The sequence below is a fragment of the Eptesicus fuscus genome, chromosome 21 (genome assembly GCF_027574615.1).
Source record: "Eptesicus fuscus isolate TK198812 chromosome 21, DD_ASM_mEF_20220401, whole genome shotgun sequence".
Classification (NCBI taxonomy): domain Eukaryota; kingdom Metazoa; phylum Chordata; class Mammalia; order Chiroptera; family Vespertilionidae; genus Eptesicus; species Eptesicus fuscus.
Window position 1 is genome coordinate 7,779,064 of NC_072493.1, and position 26,995 is coordinate 7,806,058.

Consider the following 26,995-nt stretch of genomic DNA (forward strand, 5'->3'; position numbering starts at 1 on the left):
TGTTTGCGTATGCGTGTGTATGCGTGTGTGTGTGTGTGTGTGTTGGGCAGGATGATTCACAGTCCTCCCGGCTCCCCCGCATTCCAGCGTAAACACGCCAAGGCCCCGCAATCACTGCAGTGTGTTTGGGGCTGGTTGCCGGGCAAGTACACAAGTGAGAGCCGCGCATGGTTGCCCGCCGTCTGGCTTTCCCGGGAGCTCCGGGCGGGGAGAACCGCGTCTGGGTGCTCGCCTCCCCCTGTGCCGGGTCCGCGCCCCCTACTACGGGTCCTCCCCCAATCCTCACCCAGCTCCCCCGCCCCAGGCCCCTCCGGCCCCACGCCACCCCCTCCCGCCCCGCGCCTCTTCCTCTGCCCTCACCTGCGCCGCGCGCTCGGGGCGGGGCCGCAGGGATGACAAAGCAGCGGCAGGAGGCGCGGGACCCGCCCCCCGCGCTCGGCGGGTGCGTCGGCCGCCCCGGCGCGGCTGTTATGGAAACCGGCTGGGCGCGCAGGCGGCGATGATGGGGCGGCCATGGCCCGGGCCGGCAGCTCCAGCGCGGCCGCGGCGGCCGCGGAGCGGGCGGCGGGCGGCGGGCGGCCGGAGCCGTGGGAGCTGTCCTTGGAGGAGGTGCTGAAGGCGTACGAGCAGCCCATCAACGAGGAGCAGGCGTGGGCCGTGTGCTTCCAGGGCTGCCGCGGGCTGCGGGGCGCGCCCGGCGGCCGGCGACGCATCCGGGACACGGCGGACATCCTCCTGCGCAGGGACGGCTCGGTCGGCGCGAGGCCGGAGCCCGGCGACGCGGGTGAGGTTGGCGGGGGTGTGGCCGGGCTCAGCAGCGCGGAGGGTGGGGAGCGCCGAGGGGCTGGGCGGGCGGCCTCCTCCTGGGGTTGCGGCGGCGACCCCTCCTCTCGCTCTTCCTCCATCTCTGCTGGGTCCGAGCTCCCTTTACCCATCCTCTCTTCTGGACCCGGCGTCCCTTTTGGACCCCTTTCTCTGCTGGATAGGGGGCCCCTCGCCTTCTCTCTGCTGGACCTGGAAGTCCCCTGCGCCTCCACATGCTTCCCTCTCTCTACCTGCAAGCCTCCCTCCCCCAATCTAGGACACCCCCTGCCTTTCCTGGACCCCTTCCCCCAACCTGGACCCCCCCCTCTCCTAACCTCAGTGCCCTGTGCTTTGGGCGGGCTTTGTGCGGTTGGGCGTGTTCGCCTCGGAGGAGAGGAACTGGATGGCTGAGCACCTGGCTTGGAGCTGAGTTCCCCCACCTGGGCCAGGGCCTCTGCTGCGGCTGTGGTCTCTTCCTCCCAGTGGTTCCTGGTGTGGCATCCTTGTGCCCCTGGGGCCTTGGGCCGGAAAGAAACTAAAGTCCTCCTCGGGGTCTTTTTCGTTGGTAAGAGGCTGCGAGAGGAGGAGGAGGGACAGTGCCTCCCTGGAATCGCTACTGAATTCCCACCCATTTCCTGGGTTCATTAGAGAGCAGGGAGCATGTGTACAACTTGGGAGACAACTTGTGTAGTTTTTCTGCTCTTAATCATCAATAAGAACCAACAGTTAAGCTTGAAAGGTATTTGAAGTCTATTCAGAATGATGAATTTGGGTGACTTTTTGCCTCGTTAAGGAAAAGAATTGTTTTCTTCCCTGGGGAACCAGAATACCGGTATGGAGTATATGATGCTATTACCCCAAAGCTGATACCCTGCGGGAAGCACAAAGGCCACTGTGTGTGCCCGAGAGGGCTGGACCCTCTCCAGCCCGAGAGCTGTGGGGTTGCAGAGATCCTTAGGGGCAGGCACCATCGAGCACTGGCAAGGGCCGGGGCAAAGCTAGACGGAAGAGACAGCTGCTTGTAACAGGGAGGGTCTGCTGAACCCTGCCCGGAATGATGGCTCTATTTCTCCTCCTCCCTGTGCCCTGCTTCCGTCCCCCTCTGCTGTGGGACACTTGTGAGCTGCTTTATTCTACACAGAAAGCACCGAGTCAGGTGAAAGTTGACTGGTGAACATTGTAAGCGTTGTCATTCCCATTTTACTGTCAGGGAGCTGAGGCTCAGGCCCACTCACGGCCACACAGAAAGCAGCCGGGCTGGGGCTCAGCACTCAGTCCACTGTCCTCAGAGGTGGGGCTAGACCCGGCCAGCGTGGCTCAGTGTTTGCACGTCCACCCATGAACCAGGAGGTCATGGTCAGGGCACATGCCCTGGTTGCAGGCTTGATTCCCAGCAGGGGGTGTGCAGGAGGCAGCCGATCAATGATTCTCTCTCCTCATTGATGTTTCTATCTCTCCTTCTCCCTTCCTCTCTGAAATCAATAAAAACACATTAAAAAAAAAAAAAAGGCTTGGGCTAGGAGCCCCGTGCACCACAGCCTCCTCACCTGCGGAGCCCTGGGGTTACCTATTCACAAAGATCGTTTCTCCTGCAGCTGTAGTTTCCTTATTAAAACACCATCCCCATGCCCCGCCCCACCCCTGGAGACCATATAACCCAGGGTCTGGCTCCTGGCACCACAGGACAGGACTGCAGGGGCCTGGCCCTCTGAGTTTAGTAATGGGGAAACTGAGGCACAGAGTAGTAAATAGTTTGCCCCAAATCACAGCAGCTGGTTAGAACGGAGATGCACCCTGCATCCCTCTAACGGTGAGAGAGTCACACTGGATTTCTTATTGGTACTCTCCAAAGTGTACCAAGAGGGCAGGCCTCCAGGGAGTGGTCAGGGACTGTCCATCTCTCCAGCCCCTTCTTCCTGGTCATTGCAGACCCAATAGCATTTCCTGCTATCTCCACGCTCACAGGTCAACTGGAAATCTGGGCTGGGGTTCAAAGCTCACATGTGGCCACCCTAGGTTGCCCTTTATGGGGAGGTACCAGCCCATGCCATCGAGGAGCCCAATTTCATTTTCCAGTGGCTACGATCTTTGGTTCTGATCATAAACATGCCTCATAAAGGCGGAAGAGGTTAGTGACTGGCTGCCTTTTCAAGATTAAGGAAAATGGATCATCTCACTTTCTGTCCTGTTGACCTCTCGTGAATCAGCTGGAACTTTAGACCAACTGCCCGCCAGCCTCCCGTGGGCCTGAGTGATGATAAGGGAGTGTCCTGGGAGCCGCATGGTTGTTCCTCGCTGTAAATAGCAATCAGGAAAACCTTCTCAGGTGAAGTAAATGTTTACAATAATTTTCAAGAAATCAACCACAAAACTCAGCCACCCTGGGGGGAATGAATAATAGTGTCTTCACCTGCCCATGGGACCCTTCTCCCCTCGGGCTGCATGGGGAGAGCTGGGAGAATCACTTTCCTAATCTTTAGTCTGAAGACTTCTTCATAACTGCTTAGAAGCCCCCTTTTTTTTTAAAGTGGGAAAAAGGAAAAAGAGACCATTATGGAGCCTCCTGCTGGGAAAGGCTTTTCTTTTTTTTTTAATGGAGGCAGGAAAATTCCTGTGTAGTGCGGTGCTGAGCCGTTGCCCCAGGCAAAGCTCGGTTCTTAACCGCAGCAGTCGGAGATCAGGTGGCCCTGGGCTGCTTGCAGTGGCATTTGTCCACCTGGTGCAGGGCTTGGCTGTCACCGTGATGTGAGACCCCCACTTTCCTGGTCTGTATCTGCCAGTGAACCGTACTTCTCTCCAGGCACTGGGCTCTCCACAGCTGGGTGCCCATCCCCTCTTCCCTTCCCCCTCACCTCCATCTTTCTTCTGCTAATTTGCACACTGCCCTATTTTTCTGATTTTTTTTTTCTTTCTTGTCAGTTTTGATGCTAAAACTTTTTCCGGGTCTCACTCCTCAGACACTTGAGTGCCTCACATGACCTGTCCACCGGGTCACACCCGCCTTTTCTCACATGACCTGCCCGCCAGGTCGCACCTGTCCCTCCAGGCCCCTCCTTTTCCTTCCTCTCTGCTGTAGACCTGAGGTGCTGACCCTCAAGCACTGCAGTCTCCAGGGTAAAGCTGCAGGCAGCTCCCTGTACAACCCGCGCTGAGTGGACAAGGCTTCCAAACCCAGAAACTCAGTCTGCCCTGCACTGGATATGATGTCCCTGTGTCCCGAGCTCCATGGGGCTGGGGTTCTCTTCCCACGTTTACCTCCAGCCAGGGCTCGGCGTCTCACCGGTACCCCCACTCCTCCTCCATAAACGGGGTGATGGTGGAATATGCCTGGAGGGAAGGACTGTGGAGGGAACATCAGTAGGGAGTCTGCATCCACCCTGGACCCAGGAAGCATGTGTGGACACACATGCACACACAGACACGCACCATATGTGCACATGCACACCGAGACAGACACACACACACAGTCACAGATACACACTGACACATGCACACACACAGAGAGACACAGACACACACACATAGACACACAGACACATATGCACACACAAACACAGACATGCACACACAGACACGGCCACGTGCATGAACACACACAAATGTGCACACGCCAATACTAAACATATGCACACAGAGACACATTCGCTCACACGCATGCACACACACACACACAGAGACAGACACATGCACACATACACACACACAGACAGACACATGCATACTCATGTGCACACACACAAGCCCTGACTGGGAGAGGCTGCTGTCCCCCGTGCACACTTTTGATGATGTAAAACGTTCTCCGTGCAGAGAACACCCCCTCCCCCTCAGAGACGGGCATGGAGGCTGAAGGTGCTACGTGGGCAGCTAGCCAGGTGAGGGCCCGGCTGGCCGCTGTGTGTGTGGGAGGGTGCAGCTCTAGGAAGGGCGCTGGTCTGGGTGTGACTGAGCTGGGTATATTTGCTGACGGCATTCCCAGTGTAGTCTCACCTCTGAGCAAGCATGACCTCACAGGAAGGCAGTCCCTGGCAAGCTGGGATCTCTGTGGAGACATGGGTTAACACGGCCTGTGCACCGACGACCCCAGGAGACGCTTAGCCTGCGAGGCCGCCTCAGCCGGGCCACCAGCCCACCCCCATGTGCAAGCTCTGCCCTGTGCTCCTAGGAGAGGCTTCGGCCCCTGAGGAGGGGCCCTTGGGGTCCCTGTGCACCCTGAGATTTGGCTCCAGCCCCTCTGCCACCCTCAGGGCCCTGGTCCTCCCACTCTCCCCCACCTGGGCACGGTGGCCCCACAGAGGCAGCTCTGTAGCACTGGTTGGTCTGGTTGGGAGATGTAGGCATTTAAGCAAATATGCTAGTGAGTATCAACCGCAGGAAGACACTGGGGTTTCGCTCTGATCCTGTTAGACGCCTCGGAGGGAGTTGGGCCTCCAGGAAGGCTGCCTGGAGGTGGTGAACAGCAATCAGTAAAGCAGCCTGAGGTGAGCCAGGCATGTGGGGAAGTGCCCCTCACTGTCTCCAGCACCCCCATCCGTTCAGCGTGGGCACGGCTGTCCCCACCGGAGGGCATTGGCACTGTGGCCTCTCCCCAGGGACTGGACAGTGGGAGACGGTGGGATAGGGTGGGTGTAAGAGTTCCCTCTGGCTGCGGTAACAAACCACATATTTACTCCTTGAAACAACACACATTCTCTTACGTGAGAGGTGAGAAATCCAGATACTCTCTCTGCCTTAAGGTCAGGTGGTTAGCAGCCTGGCTTCTGCTGCTACCCCAGTCCCTGTGTGCCCGGGGCCTGGGAGGGGGCACAGACAGGCTGGGGACAGTGTCCTGCCCGCCACAGAGCGGAGAAGCCAGCCGGTGGGAGGGACACTTCCTCCATCAGCAGCAGCAGCAGCACTGGGTCCAGGAATTATAGTTCTGATGCTTTCGGGGGGCGATTTTCACACTGGTGGACGTGCTAAATGCAGGCACAGATCATGGGCCATCCTGAAGTGTCCATTCCACGCAGTCTGGAGTGGCCCAAGCATACACGTTTCAGACACGTTCCCCCCATGCTGATGCAGTGGGGCCCAGGACCCACTGTGGGACCGCCGGTCTGTGCGCCGTCCCCGGGGCCGCCCCTTGAGAAGGGGTCCCCCTGTCATTGCTGGGACACCTCCAGCACCGGGATGACTGGTCAGCAAGGGGGACACGTCAGGGTCTGTGAAACGAGGCCAGCAGCTGGGGGGTGGGGGTGAATCAGCGAGGTGGCCTTGGGCACGTCCTCACCCTCTCTGGGCTGCACAGTGGGGCAACAGTGAGGACCAAAGGAGATGGTCCCTGACGCGCTCAGGAAGCTCCCGTGAGCCGTCACTAGCTGAGTGGAATGTCAGGCATCGCTTCCGGCTGCTGCCTGTGTGACCATCGGCGGTCTCTCTGGGCTTCCCCTGAGAGACACTGGCAGGTCTTGGGAGCGGAGGGTCTGTAGGGGCAGAGGCCCCAGAACTTTGTGAAGATGCAGAGACAGCTGTGGCTGGTGTTGCTCAGTGATTAGAGCATCGGCCCGAGTACCAAAGGGTCACAGGTTCCATTCCCGGTCCCGGCACCCAGGGCACGTACCTGGGATGCAGGTTCAATCCCCAGCTCCGGTTGGGGCATGTGCAGGAGGCAACTAATCGAAGTGTCTCTCCCCTCACCCCCCAAAATCAATGGTAAAATATCCTCGGGTGAGGATTAAAAAAAAAAAAAAAAGATGCAAGACTGAGTGTGTATTGCTTAGGGCGCTGGCCAACACACAGCTCCCCAACTCAGTCTCCACTGAACTGTCTTGGTTCCTGGGGGTCCTGGGCTCCTGCTCCAGGGGCAAACCTGTGGGTGACTCAGTTCCTGGCGAAGCACGTTGGCCTCACCCATCCTGAGGCACAGGCGGAAGTGAAGTGGGGAACACCGGCCACACCACCGCACACACACGGAGCCTTTGACCCAGAGAGCTCTCTGTTTGCTAAACAAACACGAGTTCCGTGGTTTCGAGCAGGCGTCTTCCCTGCCCGCCTCCGCCAGCTCCTTCCTAGGGACCCATGCCGGGCCTAGGTGTGCCTGAACTGAAGCTGTGAAGTCTGTTTCCGGACGAGGAGCAAGCACGTGTGGGCGGCTCACGCGATGCCAGGCTCGGGGTGTTTTTGTTCAGTGTCACCTGTATGGGGCGGAGCCCTGCTTTCTAAGAGCGGGCCCAGAAGGCGGTTGGTTGCTCAGCCACACAGGTTGTCTGACTCCTCGCTCTGCTTTCCCGCAGACCCCGCTCCGCGTGCCGAGCGAGGCGGCGAGGCTGTGCGTTTGCTCCTTCTCCCTCGCACACAGATTCGTTTCTTGACCCCACGGTGTATCACAGGCTCCCAGTTCAGAGAGCGTGAAGGGAACGCAGTCGAGCCTCCTCACAGAGGAAGGCCCAGCACACACACCCCAAACACGGGGTTCCCTCCGCCACGTCCCTTAAAAGGGGGCTCGGCCTGTCTCATTACAAAGGACACCTCCCTCTCTTTGGTGGCTGTCCAGGGTCCCCTGCGTGTGTCGCTGTTAGGGTGAGTGGTCGTCGGTGTCATGCCACCTGGGCGTGCCTTCTACGCCAGTCAGGAGACGAGCAGGTGTGTCGTTGCGTGGTTGTCATCTCCCACCAGCGCTGAGTGGGGGCCAGTCCCACAGCCAGCACGGCCTCCGTCTGTGCCAGGGCCACGTGGCCGCTCCAGGCCTGAGATGTGGAAGGCAGGAGCCTTCCGGGCTGGGAGTCCCTCTGCTGTGTAGTCTTCAGTGACAGTATTTAAGGCCCCTGGGGTTCAGCCTGGGGGAGCCCAGGCGTGGCCCGCCTCCTCCCAGATGGGTGGGGTCTCCTCCACGCCCTTCCCTGTCCTGACCCCAAGACTACGCTGTCCTGGACAGGAGGCCCTGGGGGTCGCACCTCCACATCCTTGCAGGCCATTGTGATCCAGGAAGTGTCTCTGCCTCCTTCCCTCGCTGGTTCTGAGTTAGTCCGGCAGGTGTGGTCTCCATCTGCAGGTGAGGAGAGGAGGTCAGAGAGGCAGGACCCCCGGTCACGACCACAGGTGGCAGAGGTGGGTAGGGATCTGGCCTGAACAAAGCTTCTTACGTCCCTGCCCCCCGCCCCTGCCCCACACACACACACACACACACACACACACACACAGGCAGAGGGGGCCGAGGCTGCCAGGTAGCCTCCTCCCACCACCCACCTGGCGACAGGTGGAAGCACTTCCTCTTGAGGCTGCTCCAGGGAACTCCAGCCTGCAGTCCCTGCAGACTCTTCTTCAAATGACGTCTTTCATCTCTTACTACTACGGCAGAGGATCACTTCAAAGAGAACTCCGTCGCTTCTTGATGTCTCCTCCTCTGTGATTTCACACAAAGGAAACCGGAGAGCTTGCTTTTCTAGTAGGTCCTGGCGAGGGTGTGCTTCCCTCAGGGACCGAGAAGCCCTGGCTGGCAGTTATACCTGCGCGTTCTGGGCGGGTTAGGTGTCCACACTTTGGGGTCTGGCAGGGTTTGGTGTGGGGGTCCCAGCCCAGCCACGGATTAGTTCTGTGGTCTTGGGCACATTTCTCCTCCTCCCTGAGCCTCAGTTTCCTCACCTGTGAAGAGGGAGTCATGGCAGCAACCTCCATCAGGTAGCGATGCAGGTTGGAGCTGTAACAAATCACTTGTCAGTGGGGTAGCCAAGGGCTCTGTGTAGAGAGCTGGGCACGGCCTCCATTGCTCCAAACCTCACCAAGGGGCAGCTTGCTCATCCCAACCCAAGTTCACAGTTGGATTCATGAGCATTTACTTTGGTTAACATATGGATTATTTCAGCCATGGATGTAAGCATTAAAATTATTGCAACCAGAGCCCTCGCCAGTTTGGCTCAGTGGATAGAGCATCGGCCTGTGGACTGAAGGGTCCCAGGTTTGACCCAGTCAAGGGCATATACATGGTTGCAGGCTTTTTTTTTTTTTAATATATATTTTATTGATTTTTTACAGAGAGGAAGTGAGAGGGATAGAGAGTTAGAAACCTTGGTAAGAGAGAAACATGGATCAGTTGCCTCCTGCACACCCTCTGCTGGGGATGTGCCCGCAACCAAGGTGCATGCCCTTGACCGGATCGAACCTGGGACCCTTCAGTCCGCAGGCCGACGCTCTATCCACTGAGCCAAACCAGTCAGGGCATGGTTGCAGGCTTGATCCCTTGCCCTGATCAGGGCATGTGCAGGAGGCAACAAATCGATGTGTGTCTCTCACATCGATGTTTCTCTCTCTCTGTCCCTTCCACTCTTTCTAAAAATCGGAGACAGGCTCAGTCAGTAAGGAGCCCTGAAGGCTGGCTGCACCCCCTTCTTGGTCATGGGGCACCTTTGTTCTGAGTCTGATTTCTCCCACGGCCTCCCCCATCCCAGCTGCAGACTTTGACGGGAAGCCCAGCACAGCCTCTGTGTGCAATGGCGCTCACCGTTTCAGCCCCGCTGGTGCTGGTGGATGTTTTCTGTTATTTTAATGAATCTGTCCAACACCGAGTCCCTTTATCTCGGCAATCTTCCTGGCGCCTGATGGCATCTTGAAAATATTTGCGTCGTTAGCAGGTTCACTTAGCAGACAGCTTCATGGTTGGTGTGTTTACATCCCCCTCATTCCAGAAGGAATGTCAGGCAGCTGACACTCTGTCTAATGCAGCTCTACCTGCCGAGTTCAAGGAAGGCTGTGGGAGCGTTGGGTCCGGTCTCATCCAGCCCGGTATCCTGGGAGGCCCCGTGTGGAGAGGGAGAGGGGCGGCTGGAGCTCAGAGTCTGGGGTCCCCCTGCACCACCACTTCCTAGCTGGGGCAGCTTGGGGCAGACGAGCCCCCCCTCCCTGGGCCTCCATTCCAGATCCAGAGTGGTGGCCGATGCCCTTACCCAGCTCGGCAGCCAGAGCTCTGCTGTGATTTGGGGGCGTTCGGCTCCACACCTTGAGTAGGTAGGGGCTGCCCTGCTGTCCTGGCCCCGCACCTGGGCATCCAGCTCATGGCTGGGTCTTACAGGGTCTTTCCAAATGGCCGAATGGCCGTGGCCGTGCCCGCTATGAGCTCCCTGCTGGGGGAAGGGAAGGTTTGGGGGATGATGCGCTGTCTGTCCCCCAGGGGAAAGTGGCTGGGCACCCGTTCCTCGGGTCTGAGGGGTGAGGCCTGTCCTGACTGCCTGTTCTCTCTTGCAGAGCCCACAATGATGGTGGTGTCACCGGCCAGTTCAGAAGCCCAGGTACTTTCAGAACAACTTTTACGTTTACTTGATGCATATTAAAACATACGTGCATTGTATAGTATAAATTAGAAAACATAGTTATACCATTGTTTTTGTGGGACAGGACACGGGTACAATTCTCTAAGGGCTTTATTGAAGGGATCTGAGGAAGGGATTTTTCCCAGAGGTTTGGGGATTGGGGGGAGCCCACGTGGGTGGTGTGGGCCCCAGTGAGCCTCGATGGCCCTAAAGGGAGGGGGAAGCCATGATAGCCTACCCCCCTCTCCTTCTACCCACAGAGGGAGTGAAGGCGGTGTGATGTTTAGGGTCAGCCCCTGGGCCCGGAGAGTATCTGGCAGGGTGTGGGTCAGGGGGCCACGGAGGAAAACCAGCTGCGTGAGCAATGCCAGGGGCCCCCACACCCCCCAGAACTCAGACCTCAGCAGTAGGACTTCTCCCCGTGCCCCCCCAGTGACCTGCCCCCAGGTAATTGATCCTGAATTTGATGTTTATCATTCCACTGCCTTTTATTTTTAAATATATTTTATTGATTTTTTTACAGAGAGGAAGGGAGAGAGATTGAGAGTTAGAAACATTGATCAGCTGCCTCCTGCACACCCCCTACTGGGAATGTGCTTGCAACCAAGGTACATGCCCTTGACCAGAATCGAACCTTGGGACCCTTCAGTCCGCAGGCCGACGCTCTATCCACTGAGCCAAACCGGTTAGGGCTCCACTGCCTTTTAAAAACCAGTTTAATGCAAATACACATTCCTATATTAAACACAGCTTATACTAAGCGGAGGGGGTGGTGGCTCAGGCCGATAGAGACTATATCCTTTGTTGTGGAGAATTTAAAAACAATCACAAAACCATCCCGAAGCTGGGGCAGCGCTCAGTAATGTCGGGAGCAGGTCCGCCCGTGGCTGCATAAACAGTGTCGCTGGGGCTGCTCGAGTTCTGTGCTGCCTACGGACGAGGTGGGCAAAAGTAGGTTTACAGTTGTAAGTACACACAGTTTACCCTTGTGTTATTATTTATTAATTGTTGTATTATTTTCCATACGAACATCTGTAAACCTACCTTGCCCCATCCTGTATAGTTTTCTGGAGTTTGGGGGGAAAAAACAACAACCTGCTTTCAAGACTCATCTCCGCTGCTTTGCATGGCTCTCGGTCCCCTTCCCCGCCCCATGATTAGGTGCTTATCTACAGCCCAGGAATGCTGCCGCCCCTCAGCCCTCAGCCCAGCGTGTCCCCAGGGCTGTCCCTGTGGCCCACACCTGCCCCTGCAAAGGAGACACATTGTTATCCATTCTGAAGCCTTTTACAAGGGGCTTTGTAGGGGGGTGTCTAATCTGGAGGGTTGTGCCTGGGGCCCATAAACTAACCTGATCCCCCAGCCCAGGACACACTTGTCATGTTGGCCCTGATTCTCACTGCGGCTCCTTGTGGGAACCGGCCTGCAGCGTCAGCTCCTCCACTCCGTGGCTCGTTTCTCCTTCCATTACCTGGCTGCCCCCTCCCCCCATCCCCGGCTGGCCTGCCGCCCCGCAGGCAGGGCTGGAGGTCCTGGGACTCTGGCTGGCTTCCCAGATTTCTCCTTATGGGAAAGCAATGCCTGCCTTCCAGGTGGTGGGGCACAGAGAAGCTTTGAGGAGCAGCTATCAGATGAGTGCTTTGACGAGTTAACCCTTTCGGTGACGTGGTGCTGGCTGAGGCCGCGGCCTGGACAGTGAGGGGGAGGCACCATGGCGGGGTGCTATGTTGTGTTGGGAGTGAGGGCCTTTCTGTTTTGCCTCTGTCTGTCCTGTCCCCTGTGGCAGAGTGGTCCCCACTGGACAGACCTGGTCAGAGCCACCACTAGGGTCAGCAGGGCCCAGGGGGCAGACCCAGAGTGGACGGACGTGAAGCTTATTCCTGGCACCTACCTCTGGGCCAAGAAAGACTTGATGGGAATTGGTGTGAATGGTGGCTTCTGGCCCAGCCGGTGTAGCTCAGTGGTTGAGCGTTGACCCATGAACCAAGAGGTCACCGATTAGATTCCCTGTCAGTGCACATGGCCGGGTTTCAGGCTTGATCTCCAGTAGGGGGCATGCAGGAGGCAGCCACTCAATGATGTTTCTCTCTCTCTTCCTCTCCCTTCCTCTCTCTAAAAAAATAAATGGTGGCTCCTGCCCACCAAGTCATCCTGAGGGGCATGATGGGGTTCTCTGGCCTGCTGCCTGGGGCTCCCCTGGCCAGGGCCCTGCAGTGACCTGTCAGGTGTCAGCAGCCTTTAGGCCTTGGGCTCTACCCTGTGACTCGTGACTCCAGGGTGTGACTCAAGCTGGGTCTGTGACCTGCCTGCCTAAAGCAGAGGTGAGACAGCCTCCAGGACTGGCTGGGGCAGCCAATCAATGATCCTTTAGGCTGGAGCCTTCCCTTCCCACCAGTCCCCTAAGCCTGGCTGACCCCCCAGGCACCCTCCAGGTTCAGGGTGCTTTCTAAGGCCTGTCTGCAGGACAGAGAGCCCCGTTCTCACACCCCGTTCCCTGCTCGATGCTGGTGCTCACCGTCTGCCCTCCTTAGCTCAGCTCTGCTCAGCTCCTGGGTGCCGGGTGGTGGAAGGCAGGAAATGAGAGGAGGGCCAGGGGGTCCTCTGAGGCCAGATGGTTGGGGAGTGGAAGGTGCCCTGGTGAGGACCAGGCTCCACCTGCCACCACACAGCCTTCCACCAGGCCATGGGCAGACCAGAGTCTCAAGTCCAGCTCGGCCAGCTGCTAGCTGCAGGCAAGGGACCTGGCATCTGTGCCTCTGTGCCTGCCCTATGACACGGGAGGTTACCGGTGCATTGTTGCAAAGTTAGCTGGCAGCCAGCTCAGCGCAGTGCCCAGCATAAGCAGAGCTGTTGTCCTTTTTTTTTTTTTTTTAATTGATTTTCTTTAGAGAGAGAGAGGAAGGAGAGGGATAGATAGATAGAAACATCAATGGTGGAAGAGAATCATTGATTGGCTGCCTCCTGCACGCCCCCTACTGGGATTGAGCCCACAACCCCAACCTGGGCATGTGCCCCGACCAGGAATCCAACCATGACCTCCTGGTTCATAGGTCAGCACTCAACCTCTGAGCCACACCTTAGCTTGCAGATTTTAAATGTGCTAATTGCACTTTAAAAAATAAAAAGCTTTGTGGATCCCAGCTTGGGGCTCTGACAGTTATAACCAGTTACAAATACGATTATTTCTTAGGTTTTTCTTTCTCAGGCAAAATTTACACACTTTGACATTTACATGCAATTTAAAACACTTAAATGAGGAGGTCATCTCTTATCAGTTCAAGTGTCAAACTTTACCATGCAGAGTTAACGGCATTTATTCCAGCAGCATATGTTAATAAGGTCTTTCTCAGATTTACAGTATACTGTCATATTACATTAAAGGGATAACACTTAATTAGGATGTCTCTGTCTTATGTAATCGAAGTTTTGGGGGTATACTTGACACTCGAGTTTGACAGATGTATCTACCATTTCACCACAGGGACGCACACCTCTTCCATCACCCGAACTTCCTGTCCCCCTCCAGTCCCCAGCCCTGCCCGGCTCAGAACCACTGCCCTGCTTTTTGTGGCTATAGATGAAACTTTTCTTGCCTCGAGTTTTATATCAGGGAACCATGCACCGCGGAGACCTGGACTGGCCCCACTCTGCGTTTAGGGTGTGAGAGGAGCGCAGTGGTCTGCGCCTTTGAACAGCCGCCCCCGTTTTCACTGTAAGAAGGGGCCACACTTGTGTGCCGTCCACCAGTGGGAGATGGTTGGACATCCAGGCTTGGACGCTGTGGGCATTCCAGGACAAGCCTTCGTGGATGCTTGTTTTTCCTTCTCTTGGTTAAACATCTGGATCATGTGGAAAATGCATGTTTGATTGTAAGAACTGGCCAGTGTTTTCCACAGTGGCCGAGCTATTGGGGGGGCCAGTGTCTTGTTCTGTGGCCCCCTGGTACACCACCGTTGGAGGACAGCTGGCTGCTTCCATTGCACTGTCCGCCTGTGACTCAGGCCCAGGCCCCTGTCACTCTCCCGGTGGTGCCTCTCATCCCCCCGCCGCCCCATGATGGTCTGGACCCCTGTCCGCAGATGGTGCAGTCCCTGGGCTTCGCCATCTACCGCGCACTGGACTGGGGTCTGGACGAGAGCGAGGAGCGGGAGCTCAGCCCGCAGCTGGAGCGGCTCATCGACCTAATGGCCAACAGCGACTGCGAGGACGGAGGATGCAGCGCTGCGGATGAGGGCTACGGGGGCCCGGAGGAGGAGGAGGAGGCGGAGGGCGGCCCCCGCGCCGTGCGCACCTTCGCGCAAGCCATGCGGCTGTGCGCTGCGCGCCTGACCGACCCCAGGGGCGCACAGGCCCACTACCAGGCCGTGTGCCGTGCGCTCTTCGTGGAGACACTGGAGCTGCGGGCCTTCCTGGCCAGGGTCCGCGAGGCCAAGGAGGTGAGCAGAGAGAGGCGTGTGGGGAGGTTCAGGGTGGACGGAGGCAGGAGGGGGAAGGGGCCAAGGACAGACACGGTGGAGGACCCCGTGCGACGGTGGTGAGCAAATGGGAGGGGTCTCAGGAGGAGGCAGGAGGGGCCAAGGTGGTGTCTGGGGTGCAGGGTGATGGGGGCTGGGGAGGGGAGGTCAGGGTGGCAGGCTGTTCCTCTGTGTCAGTCCCTTTGTCCTTCTGTCTGTTCCCTGGAGAGGGGAAATCCACTCTCTGCAGTAACCCTCACACCTTCTTACCCAGTTTTACACCCGAGGGAACGGGAGGCTTGGAGAGACCCCTGGGCCCCATGGCCGGGCTCCTGCTGCCTCTCAGTTAGGTATCAGCCTCCTGCCTCCAGCTAACCTGGACAGGTCCTCTTCCTCCTGAAGATGAGGTGCTAAAGGCAGCCACTCCTCCCTGCCCCCAGGACCCACAGAGGTGCTGGGGTGCTTGGAGCTTGGACAGACACTCGCCTGCTACTCATGCCCCCCCCCCCCCCCGTGGTTATCACCTGTTTACAGAATGTGACTAGCACAGGGCAGAGCTGGGCCTCCGCTGGAGGTCTCCCCAGGGCTGCCCTGCCCCTGGGTGGTCTCAGAGTTAGGAGCTGACAGTCTGCCCCTCACCGCTCCGGGTCTTGAGGAAACTGAAGTGGGGATCCCACCCGGACCCCTGCTTCCCATTCGCACCTCACAGAGGAGAACGTGGACACTTGGGAGAAATCGGGCGGGGTGAGGGTGGGGGGGCGGGAATGTCTCCTGTGCGAGTGCAGAAGGCATTTTTTCAATGATGCGGGGCACGGTCTCTCGTTTCCTCGAACCAAGAAGCGTTCCGGGCAGCTTCCCTGACCCTCTGGCCTGAGCAGGCTCTCAGGGTTGTTCTGACTGGAGGGGCCTGGGACCCAGCTCAGGCCAAGTCAGCCGCTGCTTGAGCCTCTTGGCCCTTGTCTGCAGCCCATCAATATTCCATGGGTGGGTGGCTCCTCGGCCCCTGCCAGTCTCCCACAGACCATCCCTCCCCATCCTCCACTGCATCTGGGAGATGTCCTTCTAACGCTCCAATTAGTGGGTGCTCAGAAGGCATCTTTCCGTGGCTAGGATTGATTTCTGACCCAGAGGACAGGCGCTCTTTCTTTTAAAAAGCTCTAGATTTCAAGCAGTTGACCCATGAGAACCTCGGGGAATTGGTGGTGGAGGGAGTGCCAGGAGGTTCTCTGGGGGGACACAGCTGGGCAGGCATTTTGGGCAGACACTGGCTGCTCAGGGACAGGTGTGCTGCTCCAGGAAGGATGGTGGACACACCTTCGTGCCCTTTGCCCACAGAGACCACCAGGTCACACACGGGTCTATTTTTAGAATCACATACCTTGTGCTTCTCAGAGACTTGGCAGCCTTTTCTAGAGCAGTTTGGCAAGTGGCGTGGGGCTAAAGCCAGGGAAACCGGTTCTGTCTTAGTTGGGGAGGGGGGCGGGGGGGGGCGGTGTGCTAAAGGGCAGATGCTTCTCCAGGTGGGGGAGCTGGTGAGAACAGAGGCCCCAGATGCTGCCAAGACCCAGGACAATGGAGGCAGCAAACCTAACAGCTTCTTCTCAAATTCGCAGCGTAGTAGTTATCCAACAATCCCTGATATCCTTCTATGGCCCTGAACATGCTGGCGGCATTTTCCCCAGCTCATAAAATACATACCCATGACTGTTTTCAAGACTTGCTGAGTAACTCACCCTCTCACCCATCCATCCATCCTCCCACCCATCCATCCACCCATCCACCTATCCACCCATATAACCATCCATCCATCCCCTACCCATCCACTTATCCCCCGCCCATCCACCTATCCATCCATCCATCCATGTATCCATCCACCCACCCACCTGTCCATCATCCATCATTCATCACCCATATACCCATCCATCCATTTATCCATCCATCCATTCATTTATTCATTCAGCCAACATTTAAGGCCTGGCATGTGCCACTCTGTGCTAAGGAGACAGGAATACCAACATGAGGAAAAACACACAAACAGAAAATGTGGTTGTGGCCCCGTGGAGTCACTAGTGCAGACTACCATTAAAGAGCAGATGGATGCAGAGCTGTAGCTGGTTCGCATGCGGAGACGTGGCCGTGGGTGTTCTGAGAGGGTGGGGGTGGGCGGGGGTGGCCCAGGTGAAGAGGCTGAGAAAGGCCTTCCCGGGGAAGGGCTGTGGCTGGGATCTGCGGGAAAACGCTTCAGACGCGGGAGAGCGGGGCTCCGTGCCCTTTGGAGGGCCCCACGCCTCGCTGGGGTGTGCAGACCAGGTGAGAGCGGTTCTCTGTGGGTGCTAGGCTCTCGTCCCCGCCCTTGCCAAGGAGAAGCTGCCAGGGATGGCCATGGGGCAGCAAGTGTCCGTGTGGTTCCATGGCCGATGGCTTAGTTCTCCCAGATACCTTTCTGCGCCCCGAGCCTTGGCCCTAGTTTTGCTGGTGGAATAGTAGCCCGTGTGGTAAAGACAGGCCACAGTGATGGCCCGGCAGGCACCCACCCCCTGAGCTGCCATTCCCCACCTCCTCTTGGCCCCACAGATGCTGCAGAAGCTTCGCGAGGACGAGCCACAGGCGGAGCAGCCCCTGGCGGAGCTTGACAACCTGAGGCACACGGACTGGGTAAGACGCGCCTCCCTGACCCGGGACCCCGAGGACCTGTGCCTGGAGGGCCCGGGGAGCCCTGGCCGGGGCTCAGGGCCATTCTCACCTTCTCGGGGCCCAGGCCCGACTCTGGGTCCAGCTCATGCGGGAGCTTCGCCACGGAGTGAAGCTCAAGAAGGTGCAGGAGCAGGAGTTCAACCCGCTGCCCACCGAGTTCCAGCTCACCCCCTTCGAGATGCTGATGCAGGACATCCGCGCCAGGAACTACAAGCTGCGCAAGGTCATGGTGAGCCAGGCCAGGGCCTGCCGCGCCTCCCCCGCCTGTGTGCTGGCCACCGCCGGGCGTCCCGTGGGAGCGGGCAGATGTGGCCCCGATTCCTAGTGTGACCAGGGGCAGATGCGGAGGCTGTGGGATGGTCCAGTGGAATCCCCTGTGGCCGCTGCCGCCGTCACCCTAAGAATTTTAAATGTGCGGGTTCATCTCGTTCTCGTGACGACCCTGGGTGGTGGTGCCACGGACCCCGTTTCCCCATGAAGAACCCCAGGCGCAGGGAAGTGTGGGGTGGTGCAGGACCCTGGGCCACACTGACAGGCCACGGGGAGGAGGACATGAGGACCAGGCCCTGAGCCGCTGCCCCGTCCCCGCAGGTCGATGGGGACATCCCTCCCAGGGTGAAGAAGGACGCCCATGAGCTCATCCTCGACTTCATCCGCTCCCGGCCTCCGCTGAAGCAGGTGCCAGCTCGGTGCCCTCACCTCTGGGCCCCCTTCCTGGACCGGAGGACAGCGTGGCATTTGTGCAGAGGGAGGTGCCCAAGGGTTGGTCTCGATGGACGCGTCCCCAGGAGCTCACTGGACACCCGTCTGCTCCCCGCTGTGTAGGGCTCCTGGTGGGTCTCCCTAACTGCCCCCCTGCGCTGCCACGCCCCTGCAGGTCTCAGAGAGAAGGCTCCGCCCCCTACCCCAGAAGCAGAGGACCCTGCACGAGAAGATCCTGGAGGAGATCAAGCAGGAGCGGAGGCTGCGCCCCGTGGGGGCCCAGCGCTGGGGTGGCCGGGGTGAGCCAGGGACCCCCCTTCCTTGCCGCTCCTCCCCGCTCCCTGCACTCTTCCCCCCTAACATCCTGTCCTGCCCCCGCCACCCGGGTTTGGCTCCCCCAGGGTTTGGCTCTCTGCCCTGTATCCTCAACGCCTGCTCCGGGGACGTCAAGTCCACTTCCTGCATCAACCTGTCCGTTACGGATGCCGGGAGCTGCGCCCAACGCCCACGGCCCCGGGTCCTGCTCAAGGCGCCCACCTTGGCGGAGATGGAGGAGATGAACACGTCTGAGGTCAGACTCCACGGGCTCCTGAGAGAGACCAGGGAGGCGCAGGAGGGGCAGGAAGTGAGAAGGGGCTGAGCAAGTCCAGGCGCAGCGTCCAGTGTGGGGCAACCGCTGCTCAGAGCCTCGGGCAGTGCCCTCTGCCGACGCAGGTTTCCTTCCCTGGGAGCGAGCATGGTGGACTCGGGGGTGACAGGGACAGTGGCCTTGCACCCCCACCCCCGTTCCCATAGCACAAGAGGGCTGTCATCTTGGGGCCGGAGGCTGAGCAACCCCTGGGTGATGTGAAAAGCCAGCGCGTCCCAGCGTGGCTCCTGCCCGTCCTCCCTGCCTCAGAGCCATGTCAGTGGGCTCCACCTGACACCAGACCTTCCAGAGGCTGCAGGAATTGTCTGGTTTGGGGGGCTCTTGCCACTATGATGCTGGCCCTCCCTGCACCTATGGCTTCGTGGGCCTGGCAGTACCGCGTGTCCTGTGCCCCAGTCCGGGACGGGCAGGGGGTGGTGGTGGGCCAAAGGCGAGGGTAGGGTTAAGGCTGGTGTGTCCGCAGGAGGAAGAGTCTCCGTGTGGGGAGGTGACACTGAAGCGGGACCGCTCTTTCTCAGAGCACGACCTCGTCCAGCTGCGGAGTGAAGTGGCCTCTGGCCTGCAGCCGGCCACCCAGCCCCCAGGAGGCTTGGAGCCCTCTCGGGCCCGCGCGGGCAGCGTGCACATCTGGCGGCCGAGCACCCAGGAGCAGGGCAAGTGCCGCCTCTCACCCCTTTCCCTCGCCCCCGCCCTGTCCTGTGGGTACATGTGCTGCCTGCACCAGCTCAGGCAGGCGCACCCCACTTTTTTAACCTGACAACTTACTGACCCATATTCATTGCAAAACCTTTTTTAAAAACGAAAAACATGCCCACGATCCCATTACCTACAGATAGTCATCATTAGTGTATTGGTATACAGAAAGAAAGCTGGGCGGATGGACAGACGACTGTCGGAAGATGGATGATGGATGGATAGAGGAGTGGACGATGGGCAGCTGGATGGAGAGTGGGAGATGATTGATAGGTCCTGCTAGCTGTGTTTCTGTCAGTGGGCCTGTGTCCGCAGTGAACCAGACCGGGGGTGGCGGGGGCGGGGGGTGGCAGGGGAATCTCCTCCTCCCTGTCGGTCAGCACAGAGGACAGATCGGTTTTCGTGGCCATGAGGTTAGTCTCACCCTTGTATGGGCTGTGCTCCACGACATGCCAGCAGGACATGGGGTTGTTCCCCCACCAGACATGGCCAGGCCCCCTTCTCTGCCCTCAGAGTCACCGTAGCATGTGGCCCCTTTCAGGACAGTCCCATTTGGTAGTGATTCACTCTCTGGTGTGAAGAGGGCCAGGCCAGGAGACACCTCACTGTCCCACCAAACTCTGCTAAAAACTCAGACCCCATGGTGGGCTAGCCTGCCGTCTGTGCCTCCTTCCTCCAGTATGAAATGCAGTGGGGGGCGAGGGGGCTGAGCAGGAAGGCCCCGTGTGGCCAGCACGTCTGGTTTGCGTGGCCAGCACTGCGGCTGCCATGGCTCCATCATGGGACTCTCCACATTGGCTCTTCATGGGCTCAGACTCCCTCATGGGTCCCTTGGGCCCCTGCACTGCATGGGCCGTGATGGAGTGACATGCTCTCTATCTGACCTCTGCCTGAGGACTCCCGCCTCCGCCTCCGCCGTGAAACCACCACCGGCTCCCCGCTGCCCGGCCGGCGTCTCCTTTGGCCCTTGGGCAGCCCTCCCACACCAGGATTTTGCCGGGTTGTTCTGACGGGGCCTCCAAACTCTTCCTCCAGGTCCCTTCCCTGTGAGCGTTCAGTCTCAGGCTGACCCCAGCTCCCCCCGACCCAGTGACCTGCGCTCAGCAAAGGACAGGCCGGAGACCTCTGTGGCCGCCGACCCCAGTCACCTGTGGCTGGTGAGTGAGGGGCATGGCTGTCCAGGGCGGCTGGGTGAGTGCTCACCTTCACCCGGGGCGAGTGGTTGGTGTCTGTGGCTGCTCTTTGCTTGGGCCGCCATCTGGGGAGGTAGGTCTCTGCTGCCACCTTCTGGGCCTTTGGAGCACTGCGGCCCCCCAGGAAGGACCTTGCTAAGGGGACAGCCTGCATGTGGAATCTTGTCCCAGCTCTGTGGTTAGGAAGCAGGAGAAACGTTGTGCCTTGAAGGCTTTGTGAGGTGACAGGGGAGCATTTTATTGGGGTGAGGCGGTCCCGACTCAACCACTATGATGCTGGCCCTCCCTGCACCTCAGTCTCATCAGGTAACATTTTGTGTGACTTGTCATTGTGAAGAGCTAATACTTGCTTATGTTGGGAGGCCCCCATTTGGACCGGAGCCTTGGTGTGAGATTTTATCAAATGGGCCCCTCGCTGGCATGTGGAGAGATGTCAGGGGTGTGATCTCTATCATTTCCTTGATGTTTTATCAAGAGGCTCAAAGGAGCCCTGGTCAGTTTGGCTCAATGGATAGAGCATCAGCCTGCGGACTAAAGGGTCCCAGGTTTGATTCCCAGTCAGGGCACATGTAGAGAGGGCCTGAGTGAGCCCCACCCGGACCCTCCCGCCCCCAGGAGTTCAGCCACCCTGTGGAGAGCCTGGCTCTGACTGTGGAGGAGGTGATGGACGTGCGCCGGGTGCTGGTGAAGGCGGAGATGGAGAAGTTCCTGCAGAACAAGGAGCTCTTCAGCAGCCTGAAGAAGGGGAAGGTGAGGCGGCCCACACCCTGCACTGTCCCTCGCCCCCTGGAGCCCTGGGTGGGAGCCTGGGGAGGACAGGACTGGACCCAGTGAGTTTTGGACTGAGTTGGGCTCTAACAAGGCCTTTTCTTATAGATTTGCTGCTGTTGCCGAACCAAGTTCCCGCTGTTCTCCTGGCCGCCCACCTGTCTCTTTTGCAAGAGGTGAGCCTTCTGCAAGCACGGGGGCTCGGCTGTGAATTACCATGGTGGAGGCGGGGAAGGGGCGGTAAGAAGGCTCTAGGTCAGCTCTGTCCAATGGAACGTCCTGCGGTGGTGGGGGTCCTGTCCTGCACCGTGGATATTGCACCTAAGGAACCGAATTTAACATTTTAAATTTAACTTTAATTCTAATAGCTAAGGGGTTCCCACTTTCAGCCAAGGTGGGGTAACAGGCACCAGAACAGGCACCTTCTACCTGAAACAACAAAAAACAAGAACAAAATATATGAAGCAATGGCTTTCAAGACATTGGATATCAGGCAGCAAACAGGAAGAATATGGGTTAGCCTTGTGACTGCCTCAACTGCCGGGAGTTGCTTGGTCATGAGTCAGAAACTGGTCGGCTCCTTGAGGGAGACCAGGGCACCAGAGACCCCAGCAAGGAGTCCAGAGAGGAGAGAGCTGTCCGGAGAGCGAGCTCAGACATGCAGAAGGTCCCCTTAGAGTATTCAGCAGAGTATGGATCAGCACATACATGCAAGGAAATGACTGAAGGCTTTTTTATATGTATGTATTAATTTCAGAGAAGAGGGGAGAAGGAAAGAGAGAGAAACATCAATGATGAGAGAGAATCATCGATCGGCTGCCTCCTGCATGCTCCCACTGGGGATCAAGCCCACAACTGGGCATGTGCCCTTGACCGGAATCGAACCCGGGACCCTTCAGTCCGCAGGCCGATGTTCTATCCTCTGGCTAGGGCATGACTGAAGGCTTTGAAAGAATCATCCTGGAGCAAGGATTGGCAAACTCTAGTCCATGGGCCAAACACAGCCACTGCCTGTTTTGTAAACAGAGTTTTACTGGGACACAGCCACTCCCATTTGTTTACTCATTATTCATTATTTAGTCACACCTAAACATTTACTACATAACCCTTTAAAGGAAAAGTTTACTGACCCTCCCCTAAAGGATTAAAGGAACAGTACCATGAATAGTGTCTGCTCCCACCAGCCATGATGGAAATGTAATTCATGGGCCAGAGTGGAATAATAATAAAAAATTTTACTATATATTGTTTATTGATTTCAGAGAGGAAGGAGAAGGAGAGATAGAAACATCAATGATGAGAGAGAATCATTGATTGGCTGACTCCTGCACATCCCCTACTGGGGATCGAGCCCAAAACCTGGGCATGTGCCCTGACTGCGAATTGAACCGTGACCTCCTGTTTCATAGGTCGATGCTCAAACACTGAGCCACACCGGCTGGGCGTAAAAAATGAATTTGGACAATTTGTACTAATGTGGAGCAGCCCCTGATGCATCTTTACAGAACAGTATTTTATGGAAGTGTATTTTTTGTTAACATACACTTACGTCAGGAGAATGAAGACTATATTGCTAGCAGGGACCATCTCTGAGGAGAGGATTCCATCGTCTAAATTACAATTCTAACGTTCAGATTTTCACAAGAAAGTGTTCATTTTTGAAATCAGGTAGGGGGAATAAAAAATGTTAATCACTGCTTAAAACTGAGCCTCTCCATGGAGGTCCCTCTGGCTCCGATGGTTTCTGTGGTGGGAAGGGCCAGGCACACACATGTGGAGGGTATGAGAAAACTCCAGCCCTGGCCGGTTTGGCTCAGTGGATAGAGTGTCGGCCTGCGGACTGAAGGGTCCCGGGTTCAATTCTGGTCAAGGGCATGTACCTTGGTTGCGGGCACATCCCCAGTAGGGGGTGTGCAGGAGGCAGCTGATTGATGTTTCTCTCTCATCAATGTTTCTCTCTATCCCTCTCCCTTCCTCTCTGTAAAAAATCAGTAAAATGTATTTTCAAACAAACAAACAACAAAAAAACCCTCCGGACCCGATATTCTAAAAAAGAACCAAGAGGGGCAGAAAAATTTTGGGTGTAAGCAGGATTTGGGAGTCCAACAAGTACTGAAGCGACCAGGGGCCCAGCAGGCGGCCAGGGCAGCTGACTGGCAGGTGTGCTGGTGGGACACCTATGCAGAAGCAGCTGTTTTTCCCGGGCCTCTTCAGGGCTGACGCTTTTCTTCTTCCCTTCCAGAGCTGTCTGCACTTCCTGCAGCATAAAGGTGAGGCTCACGTGGGGGCTGAGCAAGGCCTCTAGGCATCCAGGTGTTCTGCAGGGGGGTGGGGGGGAGCCTGCAGTCTCCTGTCAGATGACACCACTTTCATCTTTCATCTCACCTCCTCCTTCCAGGCAGAATCCATTCCTACACTTTCCGAGACTGTACAGTTTTAAAAGACCCTTGTAGGTGCTTTTTGTTAGCATTCCATGTTAGGAGGACAGTGCCAAGAAACCCTTCACTTCCCCTCCAGAGTCCTAGCTTCTGACCCTGCCACTTCCTTGAGTGTGTTTGGAGGCTCTTTATAGCAGTTCAGGTGTCTGCATACACACGTGTGCACTGAGGTAAGCGGGCAATGACATGTTTAAGTGTTTCACCTCACTGCACCTCAGGCCAGAAACAGGAACCTGCTTCAGAGGGATTTTCCTCACCGTGTTCAGACCCTGACTCTGGATCCGGCCACTTGGCCGGGGAAGTGTCCACCTTGCCCGCGTTAGGTATTTGCTGTACACAGGGCCCAACGCTAGACCCTGCATGGTGTGAAGCGCACAGTGCCTGCTCCGTGCCTGCATATGAGCAGGCATGGCTTGGGTGTGTGTGGAAGGAGGCAGATGCCAGGCATGAGGGGGGGAGGGGTATCCAGAGAGCTGCAGGGGCGAGTGTGCCTGGACTGTCTTTAGGGAAGCCTTTGCCCACCCACGACCCTCTGTCTGCAGATGAAGATGCCTTCTAAGAAGTTTGCCCACATCCCTGTCTACACGCTGGGCTTTGAGGGTTCTCCGAGGGTGACAGCGGCCAGAGCCACAGCCACACCGAGGAGAGACGCCTTCCAGTGCGTACCTTTGCCAACACTGTGTCAGGCAATGCCGGTGACCCAGGAGCTGGAGGGGGAGGGTCCTGTTTCCAAGGAAATAAGACGCAGACTCTGGGAGGGCTCTGGGGGCTGAGTAGCAGGAGATGGAAACCATGTGGGTGGTGAGGGACTGGGACGCAGGCTCCTCTCGAGGAGGGCCTTTTCCAGGGTGCACTTTGCTCGGCATGTTCGTTCCAAACACCTTGCGTGCCTGATGCAGGGGGCGGGGGGGTGTGGATGTGGAGAAATGGGTGGGGGACCTCCCTGACGTCCCTGTCCCTCCCCAGGTCCCTGCAGAGGCCCCAGTGGCAGAGTGTGGAGGAGGAGTTCCCTCACATGTACACCCACGGCTGTGTCCTGAAGGACGTCTGCAGCGACTGCACCAGCTTCGTGGCCGACGTGGTGTGCTCCAGCCGCAAGAGCGTGGATGCCCTTAACACCACCCCTCGCCGTGCCCGCCAGACTCAGTCCCTCTACATCCCCAACACCTGGACTCTTGACTTCAAGTGACAGCCCTTGCTACCCCAGGCTACCTGGCCCGAGGCTTTTCCAGGTGGCCTAAGGTGGCCAGGCCTCTGGGGAGGAGCCGGGCCAGTTCTGGACAAGGCTGAGGGCGCCCCATCCTGGGGCACAGCTGCCTCCAGAGTATGCATGTACATATATATATATACACATACATATACATTTATATAACATATACACAGCTGATATATTTATATATGTTTCCTGGCCCCAAGCCCATTTGGGGTCAGGCTTATTTCCGGGACCCTCCCCAGAGAGGCTGTTTCCTCTCAGGACTCGTTGGGTGGAGTGGGGATGGCATAGGATAGAAAGGGGGGCAGGCTAGAGGCGAGGGATGGTGGGGCTCTGGGGAAGACCCTGCCCCTGTGTGTGTTCTCCATCCCTCCTTGGGCAGATGTCCAGGCATGGAAGGGCGTCTTGGTCCACAGGTGAACTGGAGCGTCCTACTTGCATCTGTGCTCCCTTGTCAGGATATGGGCTGTGGAGGTACTTGGGAAGCTTGAGTGGACTGAGACTCTCCCAGGCACGTGTCCCAGGGCCACCCCTTGGAAGCCTGAAGCAAAGCTCACTCCGTATCAGACACCATGCCCTGCAATGCTTTCGCTATGGTTACCTGGAGGACCCCTGTAAATGTGTCTTCACGGCCACTCTCGGCCCAATAAAGGTCTCACAGTCCCCTGTCGGGGGCGTGAACTACGGACTATCCAGCCACAGCAGTGGGTGTGTTCGCCAAGGGCAGAAGCTGGGCTGAGGGGCCACCTGTCTTGCATCCCCCGCCCCCCAGGCAGAGTCAGGATGCCCATCATGAGATGAGGGCATTCAGACCCACTCCCATTCTCTACAACTTCGTAACCTGGCACTTTAGTCCTATGTGGAACCAAGGGCTGCATGTGGGACAGCAGCTTAGCCTGCTGCCTGTCACCGGCCAGCCTGTGGCACCCTTTGTCCTCATCCCCCAGATCCCTTGGGGTTTGTAGGGTAGGGGCACCTCCGCCCTGCTCTTCAGGATAATGGCTGGAGGGATACCTGTGTGCCCTGCCTGCCCATATGTGCCTGGGAGGCGACTTCTGTTGGCATCCCACCCTGTGGATGAGGACACTGCTTTCCTGGGATGTCAACCCAGGTCTACTGGACACCAGGCTCCTGCCCCATGGACATCGGTCCTGGAGGTCCCACTTGGGCTGTGCATAACCCTTTAGTAGCTGGATTGCAGGCAGCGGGGTTTCTAGGAGACTGGGGAAGTGGCTGGAGCCGGTGGGACTGTGGGGAGCTTGAGGCAGCAGCTATGTGCCCGCTGGTGTGAAGTGTTTCAAGATCCAAGTGACCAGCACAGGCTGACAGACCAGCCAGGCGGAGCAGGCATGTGCGCTCACACCCTGTCCTGCCTCCCCTTCTCCGTCCTTGCCAGTAGCCGTCCTCAAATGAACTCTGGAACCACGGCACGAATGCAAATCCAGATTCTACCTGTGCCAGTTATTCTGAGTCCCGTTTCTTTACCTGTAAAAGGGTGATCCCTACCTTGCAGTATGAGGTATTTGGTACGGTGCCGGGCCTGACTCCACGCTCAAGGCTGCAATCTTCTGTCACCCCACACCTGGTCACCTTGCCCTTGCACTAGGATGGCAGTGCAGGGGTTCTCAATCCTGTCTGCACATTTTAATTCCCCAAAGAGCTTTTTAAAATAACAATGCTGCACCTCGGAATTTCTTGGCCTGGGTCCTTCATCTTTATTGTAAAAACCTCCCAGGAGGTTATCACGCACAGGATGGCGAGCCTCCAACTCAGACCCGGGTCCCCAAACCTAGAGGTACAGGAAACCACCCGGGCGCACCAACAGCAAAAGACAAACACCTGGGCGGATTCGGTTTCAGTCTATCCCGCCTGAGGGTGGTCCATGAGGTTGTCCGGGAGTCCGCAGCTTTGGGGAGCGACTCGGTTTGGATGAGCTGACGGCTAACGAGGGGACTGTCCCGCGGGCAGCCTCCGACTCTGGCCGAGGAGTCACAGGCAGGACGCGCAGAGCAGGCCAGGTCCCCCACTTTCCCCAGCCCTCACCTGCGCAGGGTTCGTCACCTACCCCACCTGCGCGTCCCTCCGCAAAACAGGGTCCAGGTCCCGGTG

General features: G+C 57.7%; 1 protein-coding gene across 1 annotated transcript; it reads left to right on the forward strand.

Moving 5' to 3' along the window:
* The first annotated feature begins 477 nt into the window (after nucleotides 1–477).
* SPIRE2 (spire type actin nucleation factor 2) lies at nucleotides 478–25,581 on the forward strand. The gene is made up of 15 exons (XM_054710438.1): nucleotides 478–784; nucleotides 10,018–10,061; nucleotides 14,162–14,518; nucleotides 17,111–17,191; nucleotides 17,295–17,459; nucleotides 17,822–17,908; nucleotides 18,108–18,231; nucleotides 18,334–18,503; nucleotides 19,045–19,234; nucleotides 20,310–20,431; nucleotides 21,083–21,217; nucleotides 21,344–21,411; nucleotides 23,478–23,505; nucleotides 24,216–24,331; nucleotides 24,640–25,581. Exons 1-15 carry the CDS (start codon nucleotides 514–516, stop codon nucleotides 24,860–24,862), a joined length of 2,181 nt encoding a protein of 726 aa, XP_054566413.1. The 5' UTR covers nucleotides 478–513; the 3' UTR covers nucleotides 24,863–25,581.
* Nucleotides 25,582–26,995: the final 1,414 nt, after the last annotated feature.

What these genes read in the sequence shown, in the direction of transcription:
- SPIRE2 (XM_054710438.1), top strand. Translation starts at nt 514, where the DNA reads ATGGCCCGGGCCGGCAGCTCCAGCGCGGCCGCGGCGGCCGCGGAGCGG. An exon ending in GCCGGAGCCCGGCGACGCGG is followed by an intron (nt 785 to 10,017) that starts GTGAGGTTGGCG and finishes TCTCTCTTGCAG; the next exon opens with AGCCCACAATGATGGTGGTG. An exon ending in GCCGAGCACCCAGGAGCAGG is followed by an intron (nt 19,235 to 20,309) that starts GCAAGTGCCGCC and finishes CTCTTCCTCCAG; the next exon opens with GTCCCTTCCCTGTGAGCGTT.